The 20,349-nt window shown below is 39.9% G+C and overlaps 1 protein-coding gene across 1 annotated transcript in view; it reads left to right on the forward strand.

Moving 5' to 3' along the window:
• Window positions 1-18,823: 18,823 nt before the first annotated feature.
• Window positions 18,824-20,349, forward strand: part of COL24A1 (collagen type XXIV alpha 1 chain) — a 180,933-nt gene continuing 179,407 nt past the window's right edge. The window contains exon 1 of the mRNA XM_026057594.1: window positions 18,824-19,080. Within this exon, the coding sequence (XP_025913379.1) occupies window positions 18,824-19,080 (257 nt within the window). The remainder of the gene's footprint in view (window positions 19,081-20,349) is intronic.

Raw genomic sequence — 20,349 nt, forward strand, 5'->3', positions numbered from 1 at the left:
AGTATACCTATCCTATAGTAATACTTTACAGATGTAATCAGAAGATTATTTTAGATTGTATAGATATGATTTGAGCTCTGAATGTGGTGATATAACCTCTCATGGTGTCACAACTTTAGCTAGGTATTAAGAGTTTATCTGTATTTGAGTATGAGAGCAGCTGTTCACTGAAGTAAGAYCTACTTGTGCCCCAGGTTAAACATATGTGTGTATATATTTAGCTGATACAGGGTTAATATGAAGAAAAGATTCTGATTAAGAAAGCAACTTTTTATAGATATGCACTTATAGAATTGTGATGTGTCTTTTGAAAAATAATACATCCAGATAAGTTTATATATATATAATTTAGAATACATATTTAAATAATATATAAGTGTTGACTGAAAACATAATTTAGTTTATGCACAGGCAATGCCTGCTTGTTAAACATACTACAAATTACTAGCAATGAAATACTGTATAGAAAGAATACTGATGTTCTCTTTCTTCACAAATTACTCATCCGTCCTAACAAATATTGATATGTAGTAATGATCTGCTTGTGTGCACTTTTTTGAGATAAAAGTATCATTTATTACATAAAATTTGTGTTACTAGAAAATTTTTCCATTACATTTTCAGGGTTTGTGCATTAATCAGCACATTTACAATTATATTTGTATTCATTTAGTTCTGCTTTTGCTACTTAAGAAATTACCTGTCTGCTATTATAAAATATCAAACTCTTTTGAAAAACATCATGTATGAAGAAATGGAAAGACTTCAGAAATAAAATCTTGAATCTAGTCCATGATTGGCTTTTTAAAGCATATCACAGGATCAGCTAGATTACATACAGGTCATCATGGAAAATGTAGGCTTTTATTCGGTAAATTGTACAATGATATGCAGTAACTTGATTTCAGCCTATCTTCTGCTAACCAGGAAGTTAGAAAACAAAATATTTTCTTTTGCTGTATCATCTGTAAGAGAAAGATCTGGAATTATCAAAGTTGCTCACAGTTTCAGGTACAAAATCTTTACCTCTTTACAAGTTTGTATTTGGCAAGTTCTAAATGTATCTGATTAGTRTTAGCAGTCATACAGCTTTGAGTTGGAAATGGATCGTGTTCACCCACTTCTGAAATGAGGTGGAGAAATTCAGTTTTGTCTGAATTCATCTGTGTAGTCTAAACTGGGGTCTTCTTGAAGCCTCTAAATTGGCTACCTGATACTTTAGTTATAATTGCTGTTAGCTACCAGGAGCCATTCTGCGCTGTAGAGTGGCTTAGCTGCAAAATTTTGTTAACATATTTTAGAGAAAAGATTCATTTAATCAGAAAAAACAACATGTTTTACAACATATCAGGAGATAGAGCATTAGAGAAGAAACTTGTCCATGAAGAAATGCTAAGAGGATAACCAATAATGACTGTCAAACTGGGATAGTGCACTCCTTGTTTGGGTTCATATTCAGTTAGGATTTGTATCCAGTTAAAAATGCAAAGTTTAGACAGTTCAGAAGTAAACTTACAAAGTATAAACATGGCTATTCCAAAGGAATCATAAGGAATAGTTGAGAGTGTGAAAGTTAGCTGGAATGTGTAGAAGTCATGTGTCGTATGTCAGAAGTTCCTAAATTCTGACTTATACAACAGTTTTTCATGGTGTGCAAAGACCTGATTGGTCTTCTGATGTGGGATCTTCACCCAAATTTTCACCTGCTAAGAAATAAAAATAAAGGTGAAAATACAGCTACATTAATTGGCTATAATTCACTAAGCTTAAGAATTATTTTGAGGCTGAGTACAGGTGGGTAGGAGATAATTTTTGTATTTACTGCAGAGCGAAAACAAAACTGTTCTGCCTCGATGGTGCTGATAACTAGCCCATACAGAGAACTACCGTGGGTAAGCAAGTAAGCCTTGACATGATCAATGCAGTATGCTAGGAAAATAGCTGTTGAGTTGGAAAAATGGATGGGTGGGTAGTGACACTGAATGTTCATAGCTCATAAGTTTGTAATATTATGCGGCCAACATAGTTTTAGATTGCAGACAGAGAGGAACAACATTTTGGGAATTAATGCAAAACATAGCTTACTTGTGCCTGGAATAAGACATCCAAGTCTGAGCACTTTAGAAAGAGCAATCAATCAGGCATAGAAGTGTGACACACCTATTTCTACTTAGGAGAGACTAGTTTCAATGCTAGAGACTGGTTTCGATGCTGGGAGTAGCACTGCTACGTTGAAAGAACACTGAAATTCAGAATAGCCTAGACAGAGCATGAGCTATCAGGTCAAAATACTTAGTCTAATTCTAGTTTCATGTTTTTATGTTGTATTTAAAGCTCTAACTGCACTTAAATCTGTTTGGTATTCCTTGTTAATGCTGTATATACTTCACATGCACGTGACGGGATTTCAGTGTTTTGTAGAACAAGGTGCCTTGAGGTTGGGAGATTCACTTTCTAGCCAGTGAATTTTCATATCCGGCCAGAATTTCAGAACCTTAATCAGGATGGATTGTAAGCACATAGAGTGCTGAAGTTGGCAGACCTAAAATACTTGGCCTGAAATCCCTACTCTTGCAATTATTTATCTGTGATAAAATGGAAAGTAACACATCGGTGCCTCATTTCTTGCTGTTGAGAAAGGAAGGATTTGAAGCAGATCATTATCTTATTGTATGCTTTAGAGTTGTTACTGTATGGGAACATAGAATTTTAAAACAGAAGCGTAAGTCTTAAGGCTATTTGGGGTCCTACCCTGTTTAATCCTGTCTGCCAAGTAGCCTGTTATTAGTGGCTTAAGACTGATAGAAGAACTTTATCTGTTTCCTATCTCGGGCACAAAAACCGCTGTAAATCCCGTTGTAAGATCTGATGGAGTCTTTCCAGGAAGATAATAAAACTCAATAATTTCTCTCTGTATAGCTGCCTCCTTAAGCAATCTCTTGACAGAAGGCATGTAGTGATCATCGAGTTCCATGTGGATGACTCACCAGTCCAGTGTGGTGGGTTACTAGCACAAAATTTCTTTTGAATAGTCCTTTTATCTAGTCAGTGGTAAAGGAAATCAACACGAGAATACTTGTGAAAATGTTAAAGAGGGACTATTAACGTGCAGGTCAACATGCCCTCTACTAGAGTTGTGTCTAACATTCTGCACTGGAAAGAAGCAAGGTTAGAAGTTTTATGTACCGTTTTTGTGACAAAATCACTTTGTCAGTGTCTTCCTTCAGGAAAAGTGACTCGGCTTCCTCCACTGACAAGCTGTTTAGCAGTGGGAGGTCTGTGTACAACCCTTGCTGGGCTGGGAGGCTTCGAGCTGGCCAGCACAAACAGTGATCAAAGCAGGGCCCAATAGGAAGCGGTCGTGCTATGGCATGAAGTGGATGCMGTGATTTCAGACAGATTTCTTTTTGCTTTTGTTGAAAAGCTTCCTGTGGATCATTTTAAGGCTGACCTACACACGTTGTTCTCATGCATGTTCCTTAAGGCCGGAGAAGTGAAACTGCTGTGCTGATGTCCTCTGATGTGGAATTCAGGCAACCAGAAACATGAATTTACAGTAGTCATTCAAGTACCCTGTTATGCATTTGGGTTTGGTGTATTTTCTTGTATACTTATGGGTGAAAAGTAATCAGGTAGCAGCTGTGACTCAGTAGTAAAGCTTCAAAATATTTGAAGGTAGAGGGTGTTATATTACCATCCCTGCACCTTTCACTCAGGATTCTTAGTGATATGCTATTGATTTGTGACCTTTAGGTAAGGTTTTTAGAGCTACAAAAAGTCCAAAGGGATATCTTCCTAGCAAGTGATAAGTAAATTATTCCTTCCGAGAGTAATCTAATATCTTTAAAATTCTGTTTGTGTTAAGAATATTGGTATTCTTTCCAGGAAGTCTCTGACTTACAAATCAGGCCTTTTTTGTTTGTTTGACAGACCAGATCAATTATCTGATAAACATATCACATTGCTTTTGTGGCTGATTAATCTACTTTATTTGAAAAGTCATATGAAAAAGGGTGTTTTTATGTGTAGAGACTCTTCTTCAGTCTTGCCTTCCTTTTATGGCAGAATAAATTCATTTTATTTTCTGTAAAATTGTGCCTTCCAAATTATCAAGAATGTAGATGTTTCATATGCCACTATTCCCTTCAGTGGTACTACTAAAATTTGAAACTAAGCCTTATTGGTTAAGTTTTGTATGCTTTTCATCCTAATTCAGTATTTCAGAAATCTTTGATAACATCTAATTTCTAGAGCAGCTGTTATACGTCCAACAGCCATCTGCAGATCTCCCATCAACATTTCAGGCAGGCTAAGCCCTTGTTCATTATCACTGTGACCACATTCCTATTCTTAGTAAAGATTTCTCTTTGCAGAGTAGCAGCATACCCTGCTGTGGCAGGGTCCACTTACCAATTTACAGCTCCACCCACTAAATGCCACTGTGAATTATAAACTACCAAAGTAAACCATGTATTTTTAACAGCCTTAATTTTGCCATCATGCGTGTCTTATAAAGGTTGAAGACATTTTTGAAGTGCAAATTGCCAAGTTGGCATTCAGGTTATTCTCAGAACATTGGTTGTTCTTCCAAAGTGGTATTTTCCCCTCCCCTACCCCCTTGAAAAAATCAGTACATTAATATGCTGCAAAACGCAAACTGTTTTGTACCAACATCTCATTCTTTTTCTGGAGGATGTGGCAAGTCTTAAGAAATCTGAAGAAGGACCCCATGTAGAAGCTTTCAAATCTTTTTGCAAATCTTTTACCAGAATACAGGCAAGCTTTGCTGATTCTTTCCTAGGCTTTATTTGCAATTTGTTTCTGAATTTCTTACCTACAGTATAATATTAGGCCCTGTGTTTTATGAATTGCACAAAACATGGGAGGGAGTGGCATGAAGAGCTGTTTACATGCTGCTGTTTAGTTGTTATGAGATTGGGTTGTGTCCTAACACAGATGACATTTGAACTTAAGTGGAAATTGCTGTAGCAAATTTTATCTGCAAGTCTGGTAGTCATTTATATGTACTTAGCTTAAAGCACACAAGTAACTCCACTGAGGTAGTCAGTGATTCAGAGGCCAATTTTTTTCTTACAGATTAATTTATAGAAGCAAACAATATACTTTATGGAGCTGTTTGTTCCTATCTGACTATGATTATTGTATTTAAAACAAAATATTTTAAAGTGCCGCCTCATTTCTGATGTACTCTATTAAAACTGTGGCACATAATAAGTATTGCTGTTTTGGTTTTTTTTTAAGTTACAAGGCTGTGTAATTGTTTAAAAAACAGCAAGTGTCAAAAGTGTGTCACCAAAGGGATTAAGTAGCCCTTTTCTACCTTTGGTGCTCATTGTCTGCCCACTCTGTAGCCTACTTTAACATTATAAAGCAGTGAAATGACTGACATTGTTGATAGATGTATAGTGTCATAGTAAAATTTCAGAACCAGCCAAGCTATGATAAAGAATCTGATCTTTGTCTATAATAGTCATTAAAAAATAAAACAATACTATTGGACAAGTTTGCTTGGAGGCCTGGTTGAGAACTATTACAGGCAGACAAAGCGATCTAAGATCAATCATTTTTCTTTTCTTCAATGGCTGTTAGTCTCCTCTTTTTTTTTTTTCCAATGAAACCCCAGAACTGGAAGGAATGTTTTTGGAAAGCAAGGATGTTGGCTCTAGATAAGGATCAGCAAGATCAGAAGATCCTGGAGTTAGCAGAAGACAGCATCTCTGTAGTAGGTGGTAGCCTGGGGCTAGTGGGTTGATAGGAACAATAAAGAGAGAGGAGTTGTGTTTAAGTAACACCAAATTAGACATTTGCCTTTCTCCAGAATTAAATGGAAGTTGAATGTTCTGGTTTATCTTGTAAGAATTCTGACTCCAGGTAAGTTAAAAACAAAACAAAACAAAGAAACAGTTTCTTTCCATTTCAGATAATCTTCCTACTTTTATTAAGTTTTGCTTTTACTGAGACTATGGTTTAGGAGAAATTTCACATGGATAATTCCAAAGAGAACCCTGTAATTTCTCTGTAGGTGCAAAAAATAGAGAGCTCTAGTACTGTTCTCATATTGACCGATGATGTCCCAATCCTTAGTAATTCGATGCAGTTAGACTTAAGCCCTGATATATTCTATCAAGCATGTGTGACTTGGAAATAGACGTTTAAATACTTCTTTCCATACTTGTATTTTGTGGGAGTTTTCCCCAGATAGAAGCATTCAGAGGTATTGGTTGTGTCGATTTCTCTTCCAGTGTGCACGTATAATAATGGAGACGAAATGTGGTTGTCTTCTAATGACATGTTTCTAGTAGACCCATCATCCCAAGATCTGAAACAAAACAAGCTCCCCAGAATAAAATAAATCTCAGCAAGAAAAACAAAAACTCTGCACTGTTGTTTTGTCAAAGACATTGTTTGGGTCCTACTAGGTATTACTTTTTGATAGCACTTTCACCATAGTTTCACTACAGATCTTCTAATGCTTAAGCAATGCTTAGATTCTGCGTTCTGTTGGGGGGGACTGGGGGCAGTGATGTAAACTGCAGTTATTTTTATAAAATGCTGCTTGCTAGGATTCTGCTATTCTGGCTTCAGTTAGCAAGCTGACATCTGGAAATAGGACTATTTTGATTTTTGTACAATAAGTCTTGTTTCTTTCTAGCTGCCTAATCACTTCTCTGTTCTTGGCATTATATCAGGCTTTGAATGGTAAACATCAATAATTTCCTTTCCCTTCTGTCTTCTCACTATTTTTAATAAAATAAAATTCTGTGTTACAATGAGAACTTTACTCTAGCCAATTCTGCCTCATTTTGAGCCTTTTTAGTGCCACACAACAGCAAAATACTGGCCCTTTTTGTGAAGGTGTCTTTCCAGATGCAGCTTTCTCCCTAAGACTGACTACATTTTTGAACAGTCAAAGAAAGCATGGAAAACTCAAATACGAGCACCTGTTTTTTCACAAGCCCTCTCACTGTGTCTTTTGGCAAACTCATGTTACTTGATCTAACTAGTCTCTAGAGTTTGTCCTTTCACTGGGTAATATTTGAAGTGAACACCTTCCTTCAAGCTTTTTTTCCAGGCAGGAACAAACACATTTTTAAATAAATTTTCTAAAACCTATTTTGGAAGTCAGATTGAAGTTACATTAGAAGTACCTTTGCTCATATAAGAACCTAATGTCTGAGTTCTGTATTCACTGCAGCTGCAGAGGTGTAAATGAAGATGGATTTAGCCCTTAGACTTGTTGCTCATTTGTATTTTGTCTTTGCTTTACATCTTATTTACATTAACTGTAGAAGTTTCAGAAACTCAGGGTGACGTACTTCTCAGAGATTGGACAACTCTACATTGAAGACTCTGTTTTGAATAGCCTTTTCATTTTTTCTCACATGGCACGTTTCAGTGACAGCTGTAATTTGGCCAATCAAGTACTGGAAACAAGAAATTCATGCCAAAAAGACCTCAGTGTGAACTCAGTAGTTTTTCTCTGAGGCTGAATTTCTACTGTTTGCCTCCAGCACAAGTAGCCCCGATCCCAAAGGAAGGCTTATAACAGCAGCTGTCCTCGCCAACATATTCTCTACAAATCTCCTTAGTTATTCAGGACCCTCCTGAATTTGCAATTTTTGCTTTTTGGCTACAACTGATGTTTTAAAATCTTACAGTTATTGGTCTCACACTTTTGTTTACTCAAATAGGGGAAAAGTGTATTTTGCTGTAACTGTTACCTCCTGGATAAATATTGGTTTATGGTAGTGAACCTCATACTTCATTCTGCATGTCAGACTTCACTTCCCAAAGTATGAAAAGATGCAGCTAAGAACTGTTGACATGGATGAGGGATTTAAAAGCATGTCCAAGGTTGCTAGGTTTGATTCCAGATTTTAGTGATTTAACATCTACTTTGGTCTGGTATGATATGAATGGAGTACTTGCAACTCTCCAACAATGGAGATCATAATGAAAACTCATATACACTTGTAAAGTTCTGTGAAAGAGCATATGGGTTGCAGAAATCCTTTCAAGGTGAATGTCCAAGCAGCTTGTTTTGGATGGATGAATGTCTAGATGTGGGATGGATAGAGTTTTAGGTACAATGTCTGATTGTGCTGTCAAGTTGCTCTCAAAATAAGATTATTTCTGTTATGATAGATGAGGCCTCTCATGGGGCCTATGATATGCGGTCAGACTTCCTGAATTATGTTACTGTTGTGTGTATTTGATTATGCATTCTGAAACTTAAGTCCTTGAATCTGAAAGTCTGGAATTAATTATCCTTGCTTAACGTTTATTATGCTGGAACAGATTAGTCATTCTTTGAACTAGATTGTTTCCATACCAATACATTACTCAAGATTAATTTAGACTTATCAAAATTTTATTAATTAAAAATCCATAGGCCATTTAAGAAAGGCTTTCCAGGTCAGTACCAGCCTCAGAGATGTCCTTAAAATAAGTGAAGTGCTCCATTTCTTCTGCTTCTCCTGTGGCTTTTGATGGCCTTCTCTTTGCTAACTGAAAGTGCTCCTAACCACTGCTAGCAGCTAGCGCTTCTCCAGGTGCTCAGGGATGAAGGCGCACATGGTGCAGATTGGCAGTCCCATATTTGTATGAGAAATACATGTGTGGATGTGCAATGTGTCTGAGGCATACACACAAACATGAAAAGGAGTTCTGCAAGCAAAGTGAGAGTGTGAATATTTGTGGTTGCAGCTATTGTGCCCTCATTTCAAAATACTCTCCTTTTGTCTGGTATACTTGGTATTCCTAGTTAAAATGAAATAATACTGACATGCAGCAATGTCTTAGAACTGTTTGATTTTGTGCTTTTACTTATTTTTTCCTCTTCTTCTTTACTAATGATGTTTACATAGAGTTTTCTTGGAAAAGAAACTCACTAATCTGTGAACTTCAGTCTCTTGGAAGCTTTATACAACTTTTTCCATGCATCCTCAGACATGCTATTGTTCTTAGCTGAAAAGAAACAAAGACAAAAAATTAGTTCTAATTCACACAGTGTGTTCTCCATTAAATGAGACAACTCCTCCTCCTAGCCTCTGTCTCTACATAATATATATTTTGATATTCTAATTTTAATAATACCCTTTAGAGGTATTGCTGTGGTTTTATTAAAAAATCCCTAGGAGTTTTGCCAGTGACTTCAACATGGCCAGAACTTTGTTGTAAGCTTAACTACTCAGTGTCCTTGGAGTAAAAATTTATAGCTGATGYTGGGTTTTTTGTTTTATACTATAGAGATTTTTGGGCCAGTTTCAACCTGGTCATAAACAAGTGCAGCACCTTTTTAGTCAGTGATCATGTTTCAGATCCTTAGCTTGCCCGCTTGAAAATAACTGTATTAAATGCTCACAGTTCCTACCTGCAGAGTCTAGCCCATAGGACAGAGAGAACTTTCATGCGTTAGGCCACTTAAATCTGTCAAATATGAGAAATTATTTAACCCAACATAATTCAGCTTTTGAATTTGGCAACTTCAGTAAGTTATTGCACCACAAATCATGCTTTTTAGATATGTCCCTAATAATGTAAAATTCATAGGTTATGACACCTGGTAATCATTTGATAGTGTCTGTGCATTTGATTTTAATTCTAGAAAAATAAAATTTATGTTTGGACTACACACCTGTCTTCGGGTGACTATTGACTATGACCATATTTTTGAAATTAGAAAGAACAGGCTAAGTGTTCATACGAACGTTTGTCAGAGGAACATATTGCTGACAGCTGTTTTATTCAGTAGGTCCCAAAGCATTAAAAGAAGCTATATTTAGATTCCTTTAAATAATTAAGCAGAGTTTTTATAGTTCTTAACGTATTCTAGCCTATAAGAAACCAAATGATAAATTGGGGTTGACTCTCTGAAGCATGTGATCAAGGAAGGATGTTGAATATCCTTTCAATTATATTGACCTCATTAGCTAAAACCCTTCTTCTTAATCAGTATTTTGATGTTATAAAAGAAAAGAGGTAATGACTGAGCTTGGTAAAGTCAGATAAAGATTCTGGTTACACCTTTAGCAGTAAAACTTTATCTAAGGCACCCATTAAATCCTAGACTTACTGATAATACCTCTGTGAAAATTACTTGTTTGTTATTCTACTTTATTTTTCCTGGTTACTTGCTGCATATCAGACTTTGCTTGTTTGCCTCCGTTTGCTTTGAAAAGATCAGCTAGCTCTTGTAAAGCTGGGCCTGCAAGCGAACGGGTTCCAATTTCAGCAAAGTTGTATCTAATGCGTCTTTCAATGTTACCAGCTCAGGCAGTTACTATCCCCTGTATACTGCCAAGCAGGGCGTTATAGTAGACTTTCATAATTGGAAAAGTGGGACCATAATATTGCAAAAAGAAGAAAATCTTGCAGAGGAACAGCTGCCCGCTTGTTGACCTCCTGAAATAGGCCCAGTAAGAGCGGTCAGCGCTAAGGCTCATTAGCTGTGTGACCTTGCTCTGCGAGGAAACTGTCCTGTCCCAGCAAAGATGTCGTCTGCCCCCACGGCACAGCCCGGGGTGCGAGGGCTCCTGCACAGCCTTGCAAAGAATATCAGTCCTTTTGCTTCCTGCCTTGAGGAACCTTCCTTCCAGAATCATTGCTCTTAGAGAAACATTAGCAGGTGTAGAAATATTTTAGATGTATTCATAGCATGTATTCACGGCACGAATAACGGAAATTACCAACCCTGCCATACAGGTATGCCATCAAAACACCTCAAGACAGCATTTATTTTGGCTTTGGTCTGCATACTTCTCATTTTTTTGCATAATGTAAGYGTTTACATCATGGTGAAACTGGGAGCACTATCTTATTGTAGCTTACGCAGGAATATTCTTGGAACTAGTATATTAGTATTATATTAGTATAATAATAGTATTATAGTATATACAGTTAATGTATTATATTAGTATTATATTGTATACTAGTGCTAGCACTGGTGATGGGTGGGGAAATGAAGTGAAGCACAGTATTAATTCTATCTGTTAACTGTGTGAACTCTCAGACTGGTTTGATCCTGTTCAAATTTCTACAGCTATTCTGTTCACTCTGAGACAAAACATCTGCTCTCCTAGAGGTAACATGATACAACTCCGAACAAGTGTCATAGGCCGGTGTACCATAATATCCAATGAAATTAACTGTAGTACCAAATGAATTGTAATTTGTGGTAGTAGTGGTACCAAAATGGGACATAACTAAGGGCTTTTGTCATGAAGGTATGCAAACATATCTATAAACTTTCTAAATAATTTTTGGTGCAAAAAGTTTGGCTGCTACAACATCCCCAGAAAGTTCTCAGGGCAAATGAAAGAAAACTTGATTATTCTCCATCCTTCATATGAACTAATATGAACACATTTTGTATATTAAGTTAAAGCTGATTCCAGCTAGATGTGATTTATGTCAGCTTCATTTATACCAGCTGTTCATTAAAAAAAAATTTCTTCATTTGTTTAATATCAACAAGCAGTTCTTGTAGGCTTCCTTTGACCGTCATAGGCAATTGTATATACTTTCATACGTATATTCGGAACTCATTCACATTGCCCAACATAAAGCTGTGAATACACTGATGTGAAAAAAATCCTTCCAAGAAGTCCTGAGGATAGAAATATATTGAGCAGTTCCCAAGGAAGTTGTAGGTTCTCCATTTATGATTGTTTTTTCAAAGCTGSTCGTCAGGCACATGTCATATTTTTAAGAGTTTCTAGGCATTTCATACTAAAAATGCTAAAAAACTTGGAGGTATTTCCAACAGCACTCAGTACCGACTGTCATGCCGTTAGCTGTGCTCTTGTCCATGACAGCAGCTAGTTCACTCTCGAGTCACTGCAGACGTGCCACCATGCCCGCAAGGTGTCCCCGCAGCTGCCCGCTCAGATGGGCACCAGCCACCTCCTGCAGATGCTGCAACCCAATTTCTGAGGATATGTGTGAACAGTGAAGAACATAATTTCACCCCAAGTTCGTTTGAAATGAAATACTATGATTACCCTCCTTGCTGCTTTTATTCATGGATGTACTTCTCCAGGAAGCAGCATAACCAATAATCGTATTTGATTGAATCATAGATACTTAATCCAGTGGTTACAACCAATTTCTGTCTACTGTTAGCTTTGAACTTCTGTCAGTCTATAAAACATAATGAAGCATTTGTGATCTCATTCTGGTGGGAGAAGTTCCAGATCAAAAGGAACTCTTTTATGTTTCCTTCGTTTTATTACCTACAGTTTTAATTCTATAGACTATGAACTGCAGGATAAAAATGCTTAATTAACAGTTAGTGAGCTCTGTTGATTTCAATGAAATCATTAAAGAACTTACTTCAAAGATGCCAGATGGATTATGTTTACAGCTAAATTAGCACTCTCGATCTATTTTTAAGTGACCAGCCTTTAAAAATGGATGTATATTTGCAAGAGTAATATGTATATATTGCAAGAGGATAGGCTGTAATAAAATTAAAAGGAATTACAGTTTATTAAATCATACTGCTACACAGTATTTTAAACAGAGCATATCTTTTCTCCATTTTGTGAAATTAAAGGTGATCTCTCCTGCCTGCAAATTACATTAACTGACGCTTGTAACCTGTGTAATAAAAAGACTTTGGTTGATTAATAAAAATTCATCTCGAAGGAGATAAATATCCAGAAGACCTTTATCAGGGGGCGGTAGGAGCGGTAGAAACACTCCTGAGACACAGCCCAGTGAAGGTATCTGCAACTTCATTTCCAAGGCGTGAAATCGGATTTCTGTGCATGGTGTGCACCCTACGCCCAGCCCGGCGTTCCCAAGCCCCGGGCCTCGGCAGCAGCTCAGCTCGCACCGTGCAGGGGGGACGATCGGCCGCCCAGAGCCCGGCTCTCACGGATGGCGAAGGCCTGAGCCCCATCGGGTCGCGCCAGCTGGGGCGGTGGGGACGGCCGGGCGCCCACGTCCTCTCCTGYGCCGGGCATCACTGCCACCTCCCGCAGCTCCCTGTGCTCTCTCCACAGCTGGCGGACACGGGGACAGGGATGGAGGCCTGGGGGCGAAGCGGCAGGTTTGCAGGGGCACCYGCACCCTCTCCCGGCCCCGGTGCTGAGCACTGAAACACTCGGACAAACCCGAGCCGTGTCCGCGTAATCGCGGTTCCCCTCCCGTGGGACTTCTCGCATGGTGGTGCGTTGCTGCAGGAAAATAATTCCTAACAGTCTGCCATTATTCCCGCTCACAGGCGTCCTGTTACCCATCTCCATAAACTTTAAATTCAGTATTGAGGCTTTTTAAAGCAAACAAAATAGAAATAGAGTCACAGAAATGCTCCTTTCATTAGAGTTGTGTTTTTTCAGGTTGCGAGTTGTGTAACAAAGACGAGGGTCACGACGGGGGTAATGCTGAAGGTGGAGAAATGTGAGAGAAACAGAAGCTTAACACGCAGGGGCAGTTTCCCTTAAGAGCCATTTTTCACAGAGCAGCTTTCCCTAACCTGATCGCTCTTCTATGGCAGAACACAGACAAGGGACCACTCGAAGCACCTCAAGACAACTTTGTTCCTGTTTTTAGCTTTTCTTTCGTATTTTTGTGTTGACCTAAAGCCACCAAAACCAGTTTCCTTTTTAACTAGCTCACAAATGTTGCTATCAAGAACATCAGGAGGAAAAAAATTATTTCTTTTACAATAAAGCAAAATCGCGCACTGCTTGGGAAAGCGCTTCTTAAAGCCCTGGGCAATGTCAGMCCAGAGTCTCCCATGTCTGTCCTTAACGGGACCGACACAGAGGAAGCAGCCTCTGCGTGAAGACCCTTATGTATAAACAGCAGTGGTAAGTTCAGCAGAAACGCATAGCAAGCAGAAAACAAACTGAACGCTCTAAGTCTGGCAGTTACAAATTTGTCCCCCCTCCTGGCGCGAGCCGGGCAGGGGAGGCGTCCAGCCCGCTTGGGAGGACGGACGGAGGGTGAAGCCTCCGCATGCATGCATACTTTTGGTGCCAACAGGAATATTTTGGTAGAGTAGAGRAGAGTCAGGGTTTTCCAAAACAATCAGCCCAGCAAGCTGGAAAAATTACTTACAAATCTGGCTTGGGACTAGCTGTATCCAACTTTTCAAAGAAAGCTTACTGAAAAATTTTAAAGGGCTTTTCCTCCATGCAGGCACAAAATCTGCATGCCCCCACATACCCATAACATAAYGTGAGCACGTGTATAAAGATGACAGGTTGGAGGCACCTAAAGCTTGTAATTAATTAGGCTGAAGTTGCATACATATGCTTGCAATCAAACATCAATTCAAGCACTTACTGCGGAAGTAGTCTGAAGAACAACTTTAGAAAAATACCAGAAAATTTCCATGTTTACCGGTGCTGAATTGTATGTCTRGTTTACTCACTGTTAATTTTTTTAAAACTAATTGCTGTTTCTATCATTGCCTCCAAATAACCGGCAGCTCAGCTCCTCTGTTATTGACACATGATAAAGAAAAATCCTCCTGGATTATTATTAAAAATTATAGTTTAAATTCTTTTATTAAAATTCAAGGGATGTAAAAGCTAGGAGTCATCCATGTTTATTCATGCTGCAGGGTTACCATTTGATAAAACATTAATGATTAGAAAGGGCCAGCAGAACTCTATGTCTCTCAGTAGAGGGAAAGCCGCCTGTCCTCGCTAGCTGAACGGGAAGGGTTTGGTGTGACGCGGGAGCGCAATCGCGTTCAGAAATGCGACAAAAGCAGTTCCGTGGCCAGTGTGACATTTCAGCCGTTCAGATCTTCTCTTCGCCGTGCCTTTATGACGTATCCTCTGATTTTCCTTCGTATGCCTGAACAGTGGAACTCCATCCCTTCAGAGAGCATAGGACAAATGTAAAAGACTTCTGCCAGGGATGGCAATTTTGACCCTTCACTTCAGACAATTAATGACTGTTACTGCTGCTGCAATCTCGGTATAATTTTAAATAACACGGGACATGCCTATTTCCATTAAAAGACTAACTCCAGAGGGTCCCAGGCTACCAACAACTGGAATCGGCCTCCAAAGGAAGGCTTCTACAGAGATAAATGTGGAGGGTCATCAGAAACCCAAATTAATGTTCTGTATTCCATATGTTCCCAGGGCCATCACATTGGACCTCAGCAAATCAGGACCATCAGTTGCAACTTTTCCTTGCTGCCAGAGACCAAACAAAAATTCAAGGAACATGTTATCCCATTACGAATTGCCATAGCAAGGCAACCCCAGCTGTAATGAAAGGGTACGTTATGTGGGAAGGCGCAGAGCTGCTGCCCTACAGAAAGTTTCCCGCGCTCCGCATTGAATAGAAAATGGTTTCCTTGGAAAACTGTAAATAAGAGAACATATGGCACAAATTATGCTGTAAGCACTAAAGAAACCTTGAACTGTAAACAGCCTTTTGGGCTAGACCTTCTTCATAGCTACRTTCTGCTCTCTCTGGCGTAAGCTGATCGCTCCAGTAAATATTATTTTACCAAAACAATTTATTTTTTAGAATTCTTATGTAAGAAAAGTCACTCTGGCCACATTGCTGGGACAGCCGTCTCTGCAGGTAGGCTACGTGTGCACCACGTGTGGCAGCATGTGTTGGAGAGCACAGTCACCATCCCGAAACACTGAAAAAAAAGGCTTAGTTGTGCAACAGCAGAAAATGCATAAGCTCCAGCTCTGCTGAAAATAATCAGAAGTCATTTTTGTTCAAGCTGGAACTGCATTTATGAGTCAAATATGACTTTCACCAGACACGGATAATACGCTGTGCAGAGGAACCTTTCTCAAATCTCTTAAGCTATTGCTGATTTTATTCCGCAAATTTTATTCTTGCTCTACCTTGAGTTCCCAGCTGGACTCAGTCAAATAAAGGAACTTGGATAGTGGTTCTGGAGTACTCTTGATTAGCTAACTGTATCCTACGGTAAGCAGGATCATTACCTGTACTGTGCATTATATTTAAATATACTAGATTTTCRGCAAAATCATTATTAAAATCTACTAAGCTCAGGGAAGATTTTTTTCCACGGTATTTTTGGAGATCATTCTGTACTAGTAATATTTGTCTAATAAACAGTACAGAATGATTTATGTTGAAGTTCTTATTGTTTTCAATGATTTAGTCTTATGTTTAGTGAACTTTTTCCATTATTAACTATTATTTATTATGAATAAAAATCTCATACATGGCACAATACTTTTATATAATGTTCTGAAAATAAGACTTCTGTTCCCTTTACAAAAAGCTTTACAGTAGAAGAAATTCCTTAGATTTTTGTAACCTGTAGAGATGAATAGAGAAAAACTTTTTACATCTAAGGTGAGAAAAAAAGATTTTTTTTAATGCTTAAAAACAAAAAAGCAAATAAGCCAAAATCTTCAGATACTTAAAAATCTGGTCCCCCCAAACAAGCTATTCATAATTTTAAACATGCTATGRATCTTCTGAAATGGAGTAGGAAGTTAATTTCTCTAGAAAAATAGCAATTAACTTTAAAAAGAAGTAGCCTAGAAAGCTGACTTTCCATTTTGATGTAAGAGTATGGCTTAATAAAACTAGTAGACAAGAATGATCACTGAATTTTAAATGCATGTATGAATTTTATAAAATAAAAATTGTGGCAAGTCAAGAGGTCGATCAGATTTTGCAAGTTAAGGTGCTTGTTCTCAGCTTCCATCATACACCTACTGTGAAAATTTCACCTACATCATATTATGCATCAGTAACTGTAGACAACAGAACGAGATATGGAATTATCATAGAAGTCTTGAAACTGTGATCTCTTGTTCACTTTGATTAAAATGTTTGTATTATTTCTGTCTTCTGTATTTGAAGTTTTTAATTTACTTGTATTTTAATTCTAGGAGACTTAGTCCAAAAGGCGCAACTTGCACTGCAATGCATCTTTGAAGCRTCATAATTAGGATGATTAATCCAGAGCCTGAGCAAGCTGTAAGGCATAAAATTACTTGTGCCCACCCTCATTCCAGACATGCCACATGGTTGACTTTATTGCCATGAGATAATAGCATTTATGTGACTTTTGCATTGCTGATCTCACCATCAGCCTTTGAGACCGTGGTCAGCTTGACTTGTCCCACCTGCCCTCTGAAAGGCTCTAGGTTGAGAAACGCAACGTTAGCAAGTTTGGGCGTTATGGATATCCAAGCTCCCAGCCTTATGTGCGGGCCGATCTCAAGTGGGTTGTTGCCACCCCTGAAGGCAGTGATGTTGAGGCCCACCATGCTTCAGCCCTGTCTGCAGCTGCCTACACTAAAATGTCTTGCTGCAAGGGATGAAAAGATCAAACAGCTTCTCTCTGGCAGACTGTCCTCGCACATCTGAATTCTCTGCAAGCCACAGAGCCCCCAGGGGCAGGAAAATCTTCATGCCTTGTGCAGTTTGACGTAGGCCTGCTGCTGGGGCAGGAGGGATGCAGAGGAAGAAAGATGAGGACCAAGATCCCATCTCAGCTGACTTATGCAGCAGCGAATGCTCTGTAAGGAGATCTGAGCTGTGATTTGAGATTTGAGCTATAGCCCTAGCAGCTATGGATCAACACCCTTTTGAGAATCTCACAGCAGAGCATATTTTATGGAACACAGACTCATCACGAGAGGCAAGTTGAACGTTTTCCCTCTGTTCGCAGCCATCCCTCATCCATCCAGCTGTTGCAAACACGGCTGAGCCTTCAGCACTTTGTATGACACTTTGTCTCCCGCAGCTAATGAAGCCGTCGTATCTCTCAAATTTCCCTGCGAAGGCAGGAGGGCATGAACTGGTGGTGCACCCACCACAGTTGGGAAGAAAAATGCTGCTTGCAGCTGCTTGCATTCTTGACTTGCACCTGATAAAAAGGAGCATGTTCCTCTGGGATGAAGGCTGCCTCCATGCTGTACCTTCTCTGAAAGAAGGGACTTGCATCTCTCATGACAGCCTTCTCCATATGCGCCTCCCAGCAGGGCCTGGGACACCGGTGGCCCAGACCCCTTGGCTGTGTGGGGAGGACGGGGCCCCGGTGGGGTGGCTGCAGCCAGATGCATGGGGGCCGTGACCCCCCCCAGAGCGCTGCCGGTGTCATGGTGCTTGCGCAGAGGGACCACGCGGGCACCAGCCGCAGCAGGAGCATCCTCGGAAGCAGCCGGAGATTTAGCAGCAGGTTCTGACGCGTTTTCTCACTCTGACAGTGTTTCATCTTCTCTCGCTCACATCTGGCAGGTATTTATACACTGCAGAGTGTGGGAAAATCAAAGCTAAACATAGGGATTTAACCCATTTCCCCTAAAGAGGTGAAAAGTGGGTGTTTAGATATTATCAGGTCTGTAGCTGGCGGTAATATATACAATGTGTAAATCTCCCTGGAGCTGGAGGTACCTGGTGTAGAACGGCCTGATTTGAAACCCAGCAAGCAGAGCTCAGCAGGTTCATGCTGCTCAATATCACGAGAGACCTGGGGCAGGGGAGAACGGATTTACACAGGAGCACAGAAAGTCCGAGGAGAAGCAATACTACCCCACGTTAAGTACTGTGATGGTCTTTCAATGCACAGGTTCAAAAAGACGCAGGAAAACCCCTCGGGCACAGCTTCTATTGGGCACAGCATTTGTTTCAAATTTTATTGAATGCTGCACAGCAGCCTGGCCGGAAAGGAATCTTCAGCTAATTAAGTTTTGATTAATAATGCCATCTTTAATGAGACAAACCTGCGTTATCACCAACCACGTGTCCTATTTTCACCCCCGCGCTAGATTTGACGAGGCGAGCTCAGAGTCAGAGGGTGCGCAGGCAAACCTTGCCTGAGCGGATGCGCCTGAGCCGGCGGCAGCCGAGCGCACAGCATCTCGGGCTCGGGAAGCAGGTGAAGGCGACCCACACAAAATCTCATAACCGTAACACCCACATGGTTGCTGTTGGCGTGATTCAAAGAGGAGGAGGGCTGCAGGCTACTCGTGCCCGGCTCCTGCGGGAACTCCGGCCAGACAGGCTCCCTCTCGCAGCCGCCGCCTCCTCCTCTTCCTCTTCCTCCTCCTCAGCCCCACCAGCCAACCTCCTTATGCCAATGTATGTATTTGTTTCTCCTAAGTAGCTGCTTTATCAGCTGAATCTATTTTTAAAGGTGCTAACAGACAGATGTTTGGTACCTCATAAATCAGTCTAGCATAAAGATGGATATGCTTTGCTCAGAAGCGGCGCCTGTGCGTTCTTTGCTGGTTCACTCACTTAAATAGGAATGTGCATGCAAATCTCCCAGCAGCTACAGTAAATTGCTGCTGGGCACTTGAACCCCTTCCAGCTTGCTTTAGAAGTTCAAAGGCCACGTAAATGTATCCTCTTCTATTTTTTATTTTTTTTCCAAAAGCTGGGGTGGGGCAGTTGACTGCTTGGATAGAGCTTTTGACCTCCATCTTGGGGCTAACCCCAGCTTTTGAAGGTGCTGTGGATTTGATGAGGGAAGACAATGTAAATAATGTAGGTGTGAACAAGACCTAAAATACAGACAGCAGATGACAGATGTTATGGCCCTCTATGCCAGGCACAACCTGGTGAAAGCTCCACCTGGGCTGCATTGCCTCTAATTACAATGATCAGGCTCAGACCTACAATTAGCCGCTCTCCCTATATTTCCCCCATGTCTGAAGCATGGTGGGCTGCTGCTGAGGTGAGGTTGCTGTGATGTCCCACTGCAGATATGGCTTTTTTACTTGAGTGAAAGCTGGCCCTGTGCTATTTTGTAAGTAAGGCTGTTATTGTGTGTGCTGGTGGGAGTATCACCTTAATGGGGTCCCTGTGTTTTAACTAAGCTGTTACTTTGTTGAATGATGTTTAGTTTTTTGCCCTCCCTTTTGGAGGGCAATGAATGTGCTTACTACATTAGCTTCTGAAAGCTGCTTGACTGAAGCTGCTAAAGCAGATCCTGCTTGCAGATGTGGGCTTTGAATGCTTTTTGTTCCTCTCTGCCTACTTTTTTCTTCCCTGCTATGGTACATGTATGTGAGTGTTGGGAAGCTCATTCAGGAATGGCTGTGGAGTTAAATKAATATTTTGCTATCTCAGTGTCCTGCTAGTGCACATGACTGTAGYTGCTGTTGTATATGCAAATACTGCAAGATGCTGGTACATAGACTTGTGATTGCAGACCTGTGCAAGGGCTTCATTTTGCCCTAGTTTCTCTCTTGTAGTTTTGATATAAAAACAATGGAAATAACACAAAGCAATAACTCTGTTTTAAAACTTTGGAAAACATCTGAAAGAGTGCTATGCTTATATTGTGTATACTGTGGCATGCAATATCCTGTTGTTTTCTGTTCTCTTCATTATAGAAAGTGTGTG

This window comes from Apteryx rowi, unplaced genomic scaffold, assembly GCF_003343035.1.
Source record: "Apteryx rowi isolate R43461 unplaced genomic scaffold, aptRow1 scaffold_14, whole genome shotgun sequence".
NCBI lineage: Eukaryota > Metazoa > Chordata > Aves > Apterygiformes > Apterygidae > Apteryx > Apteryx rowi.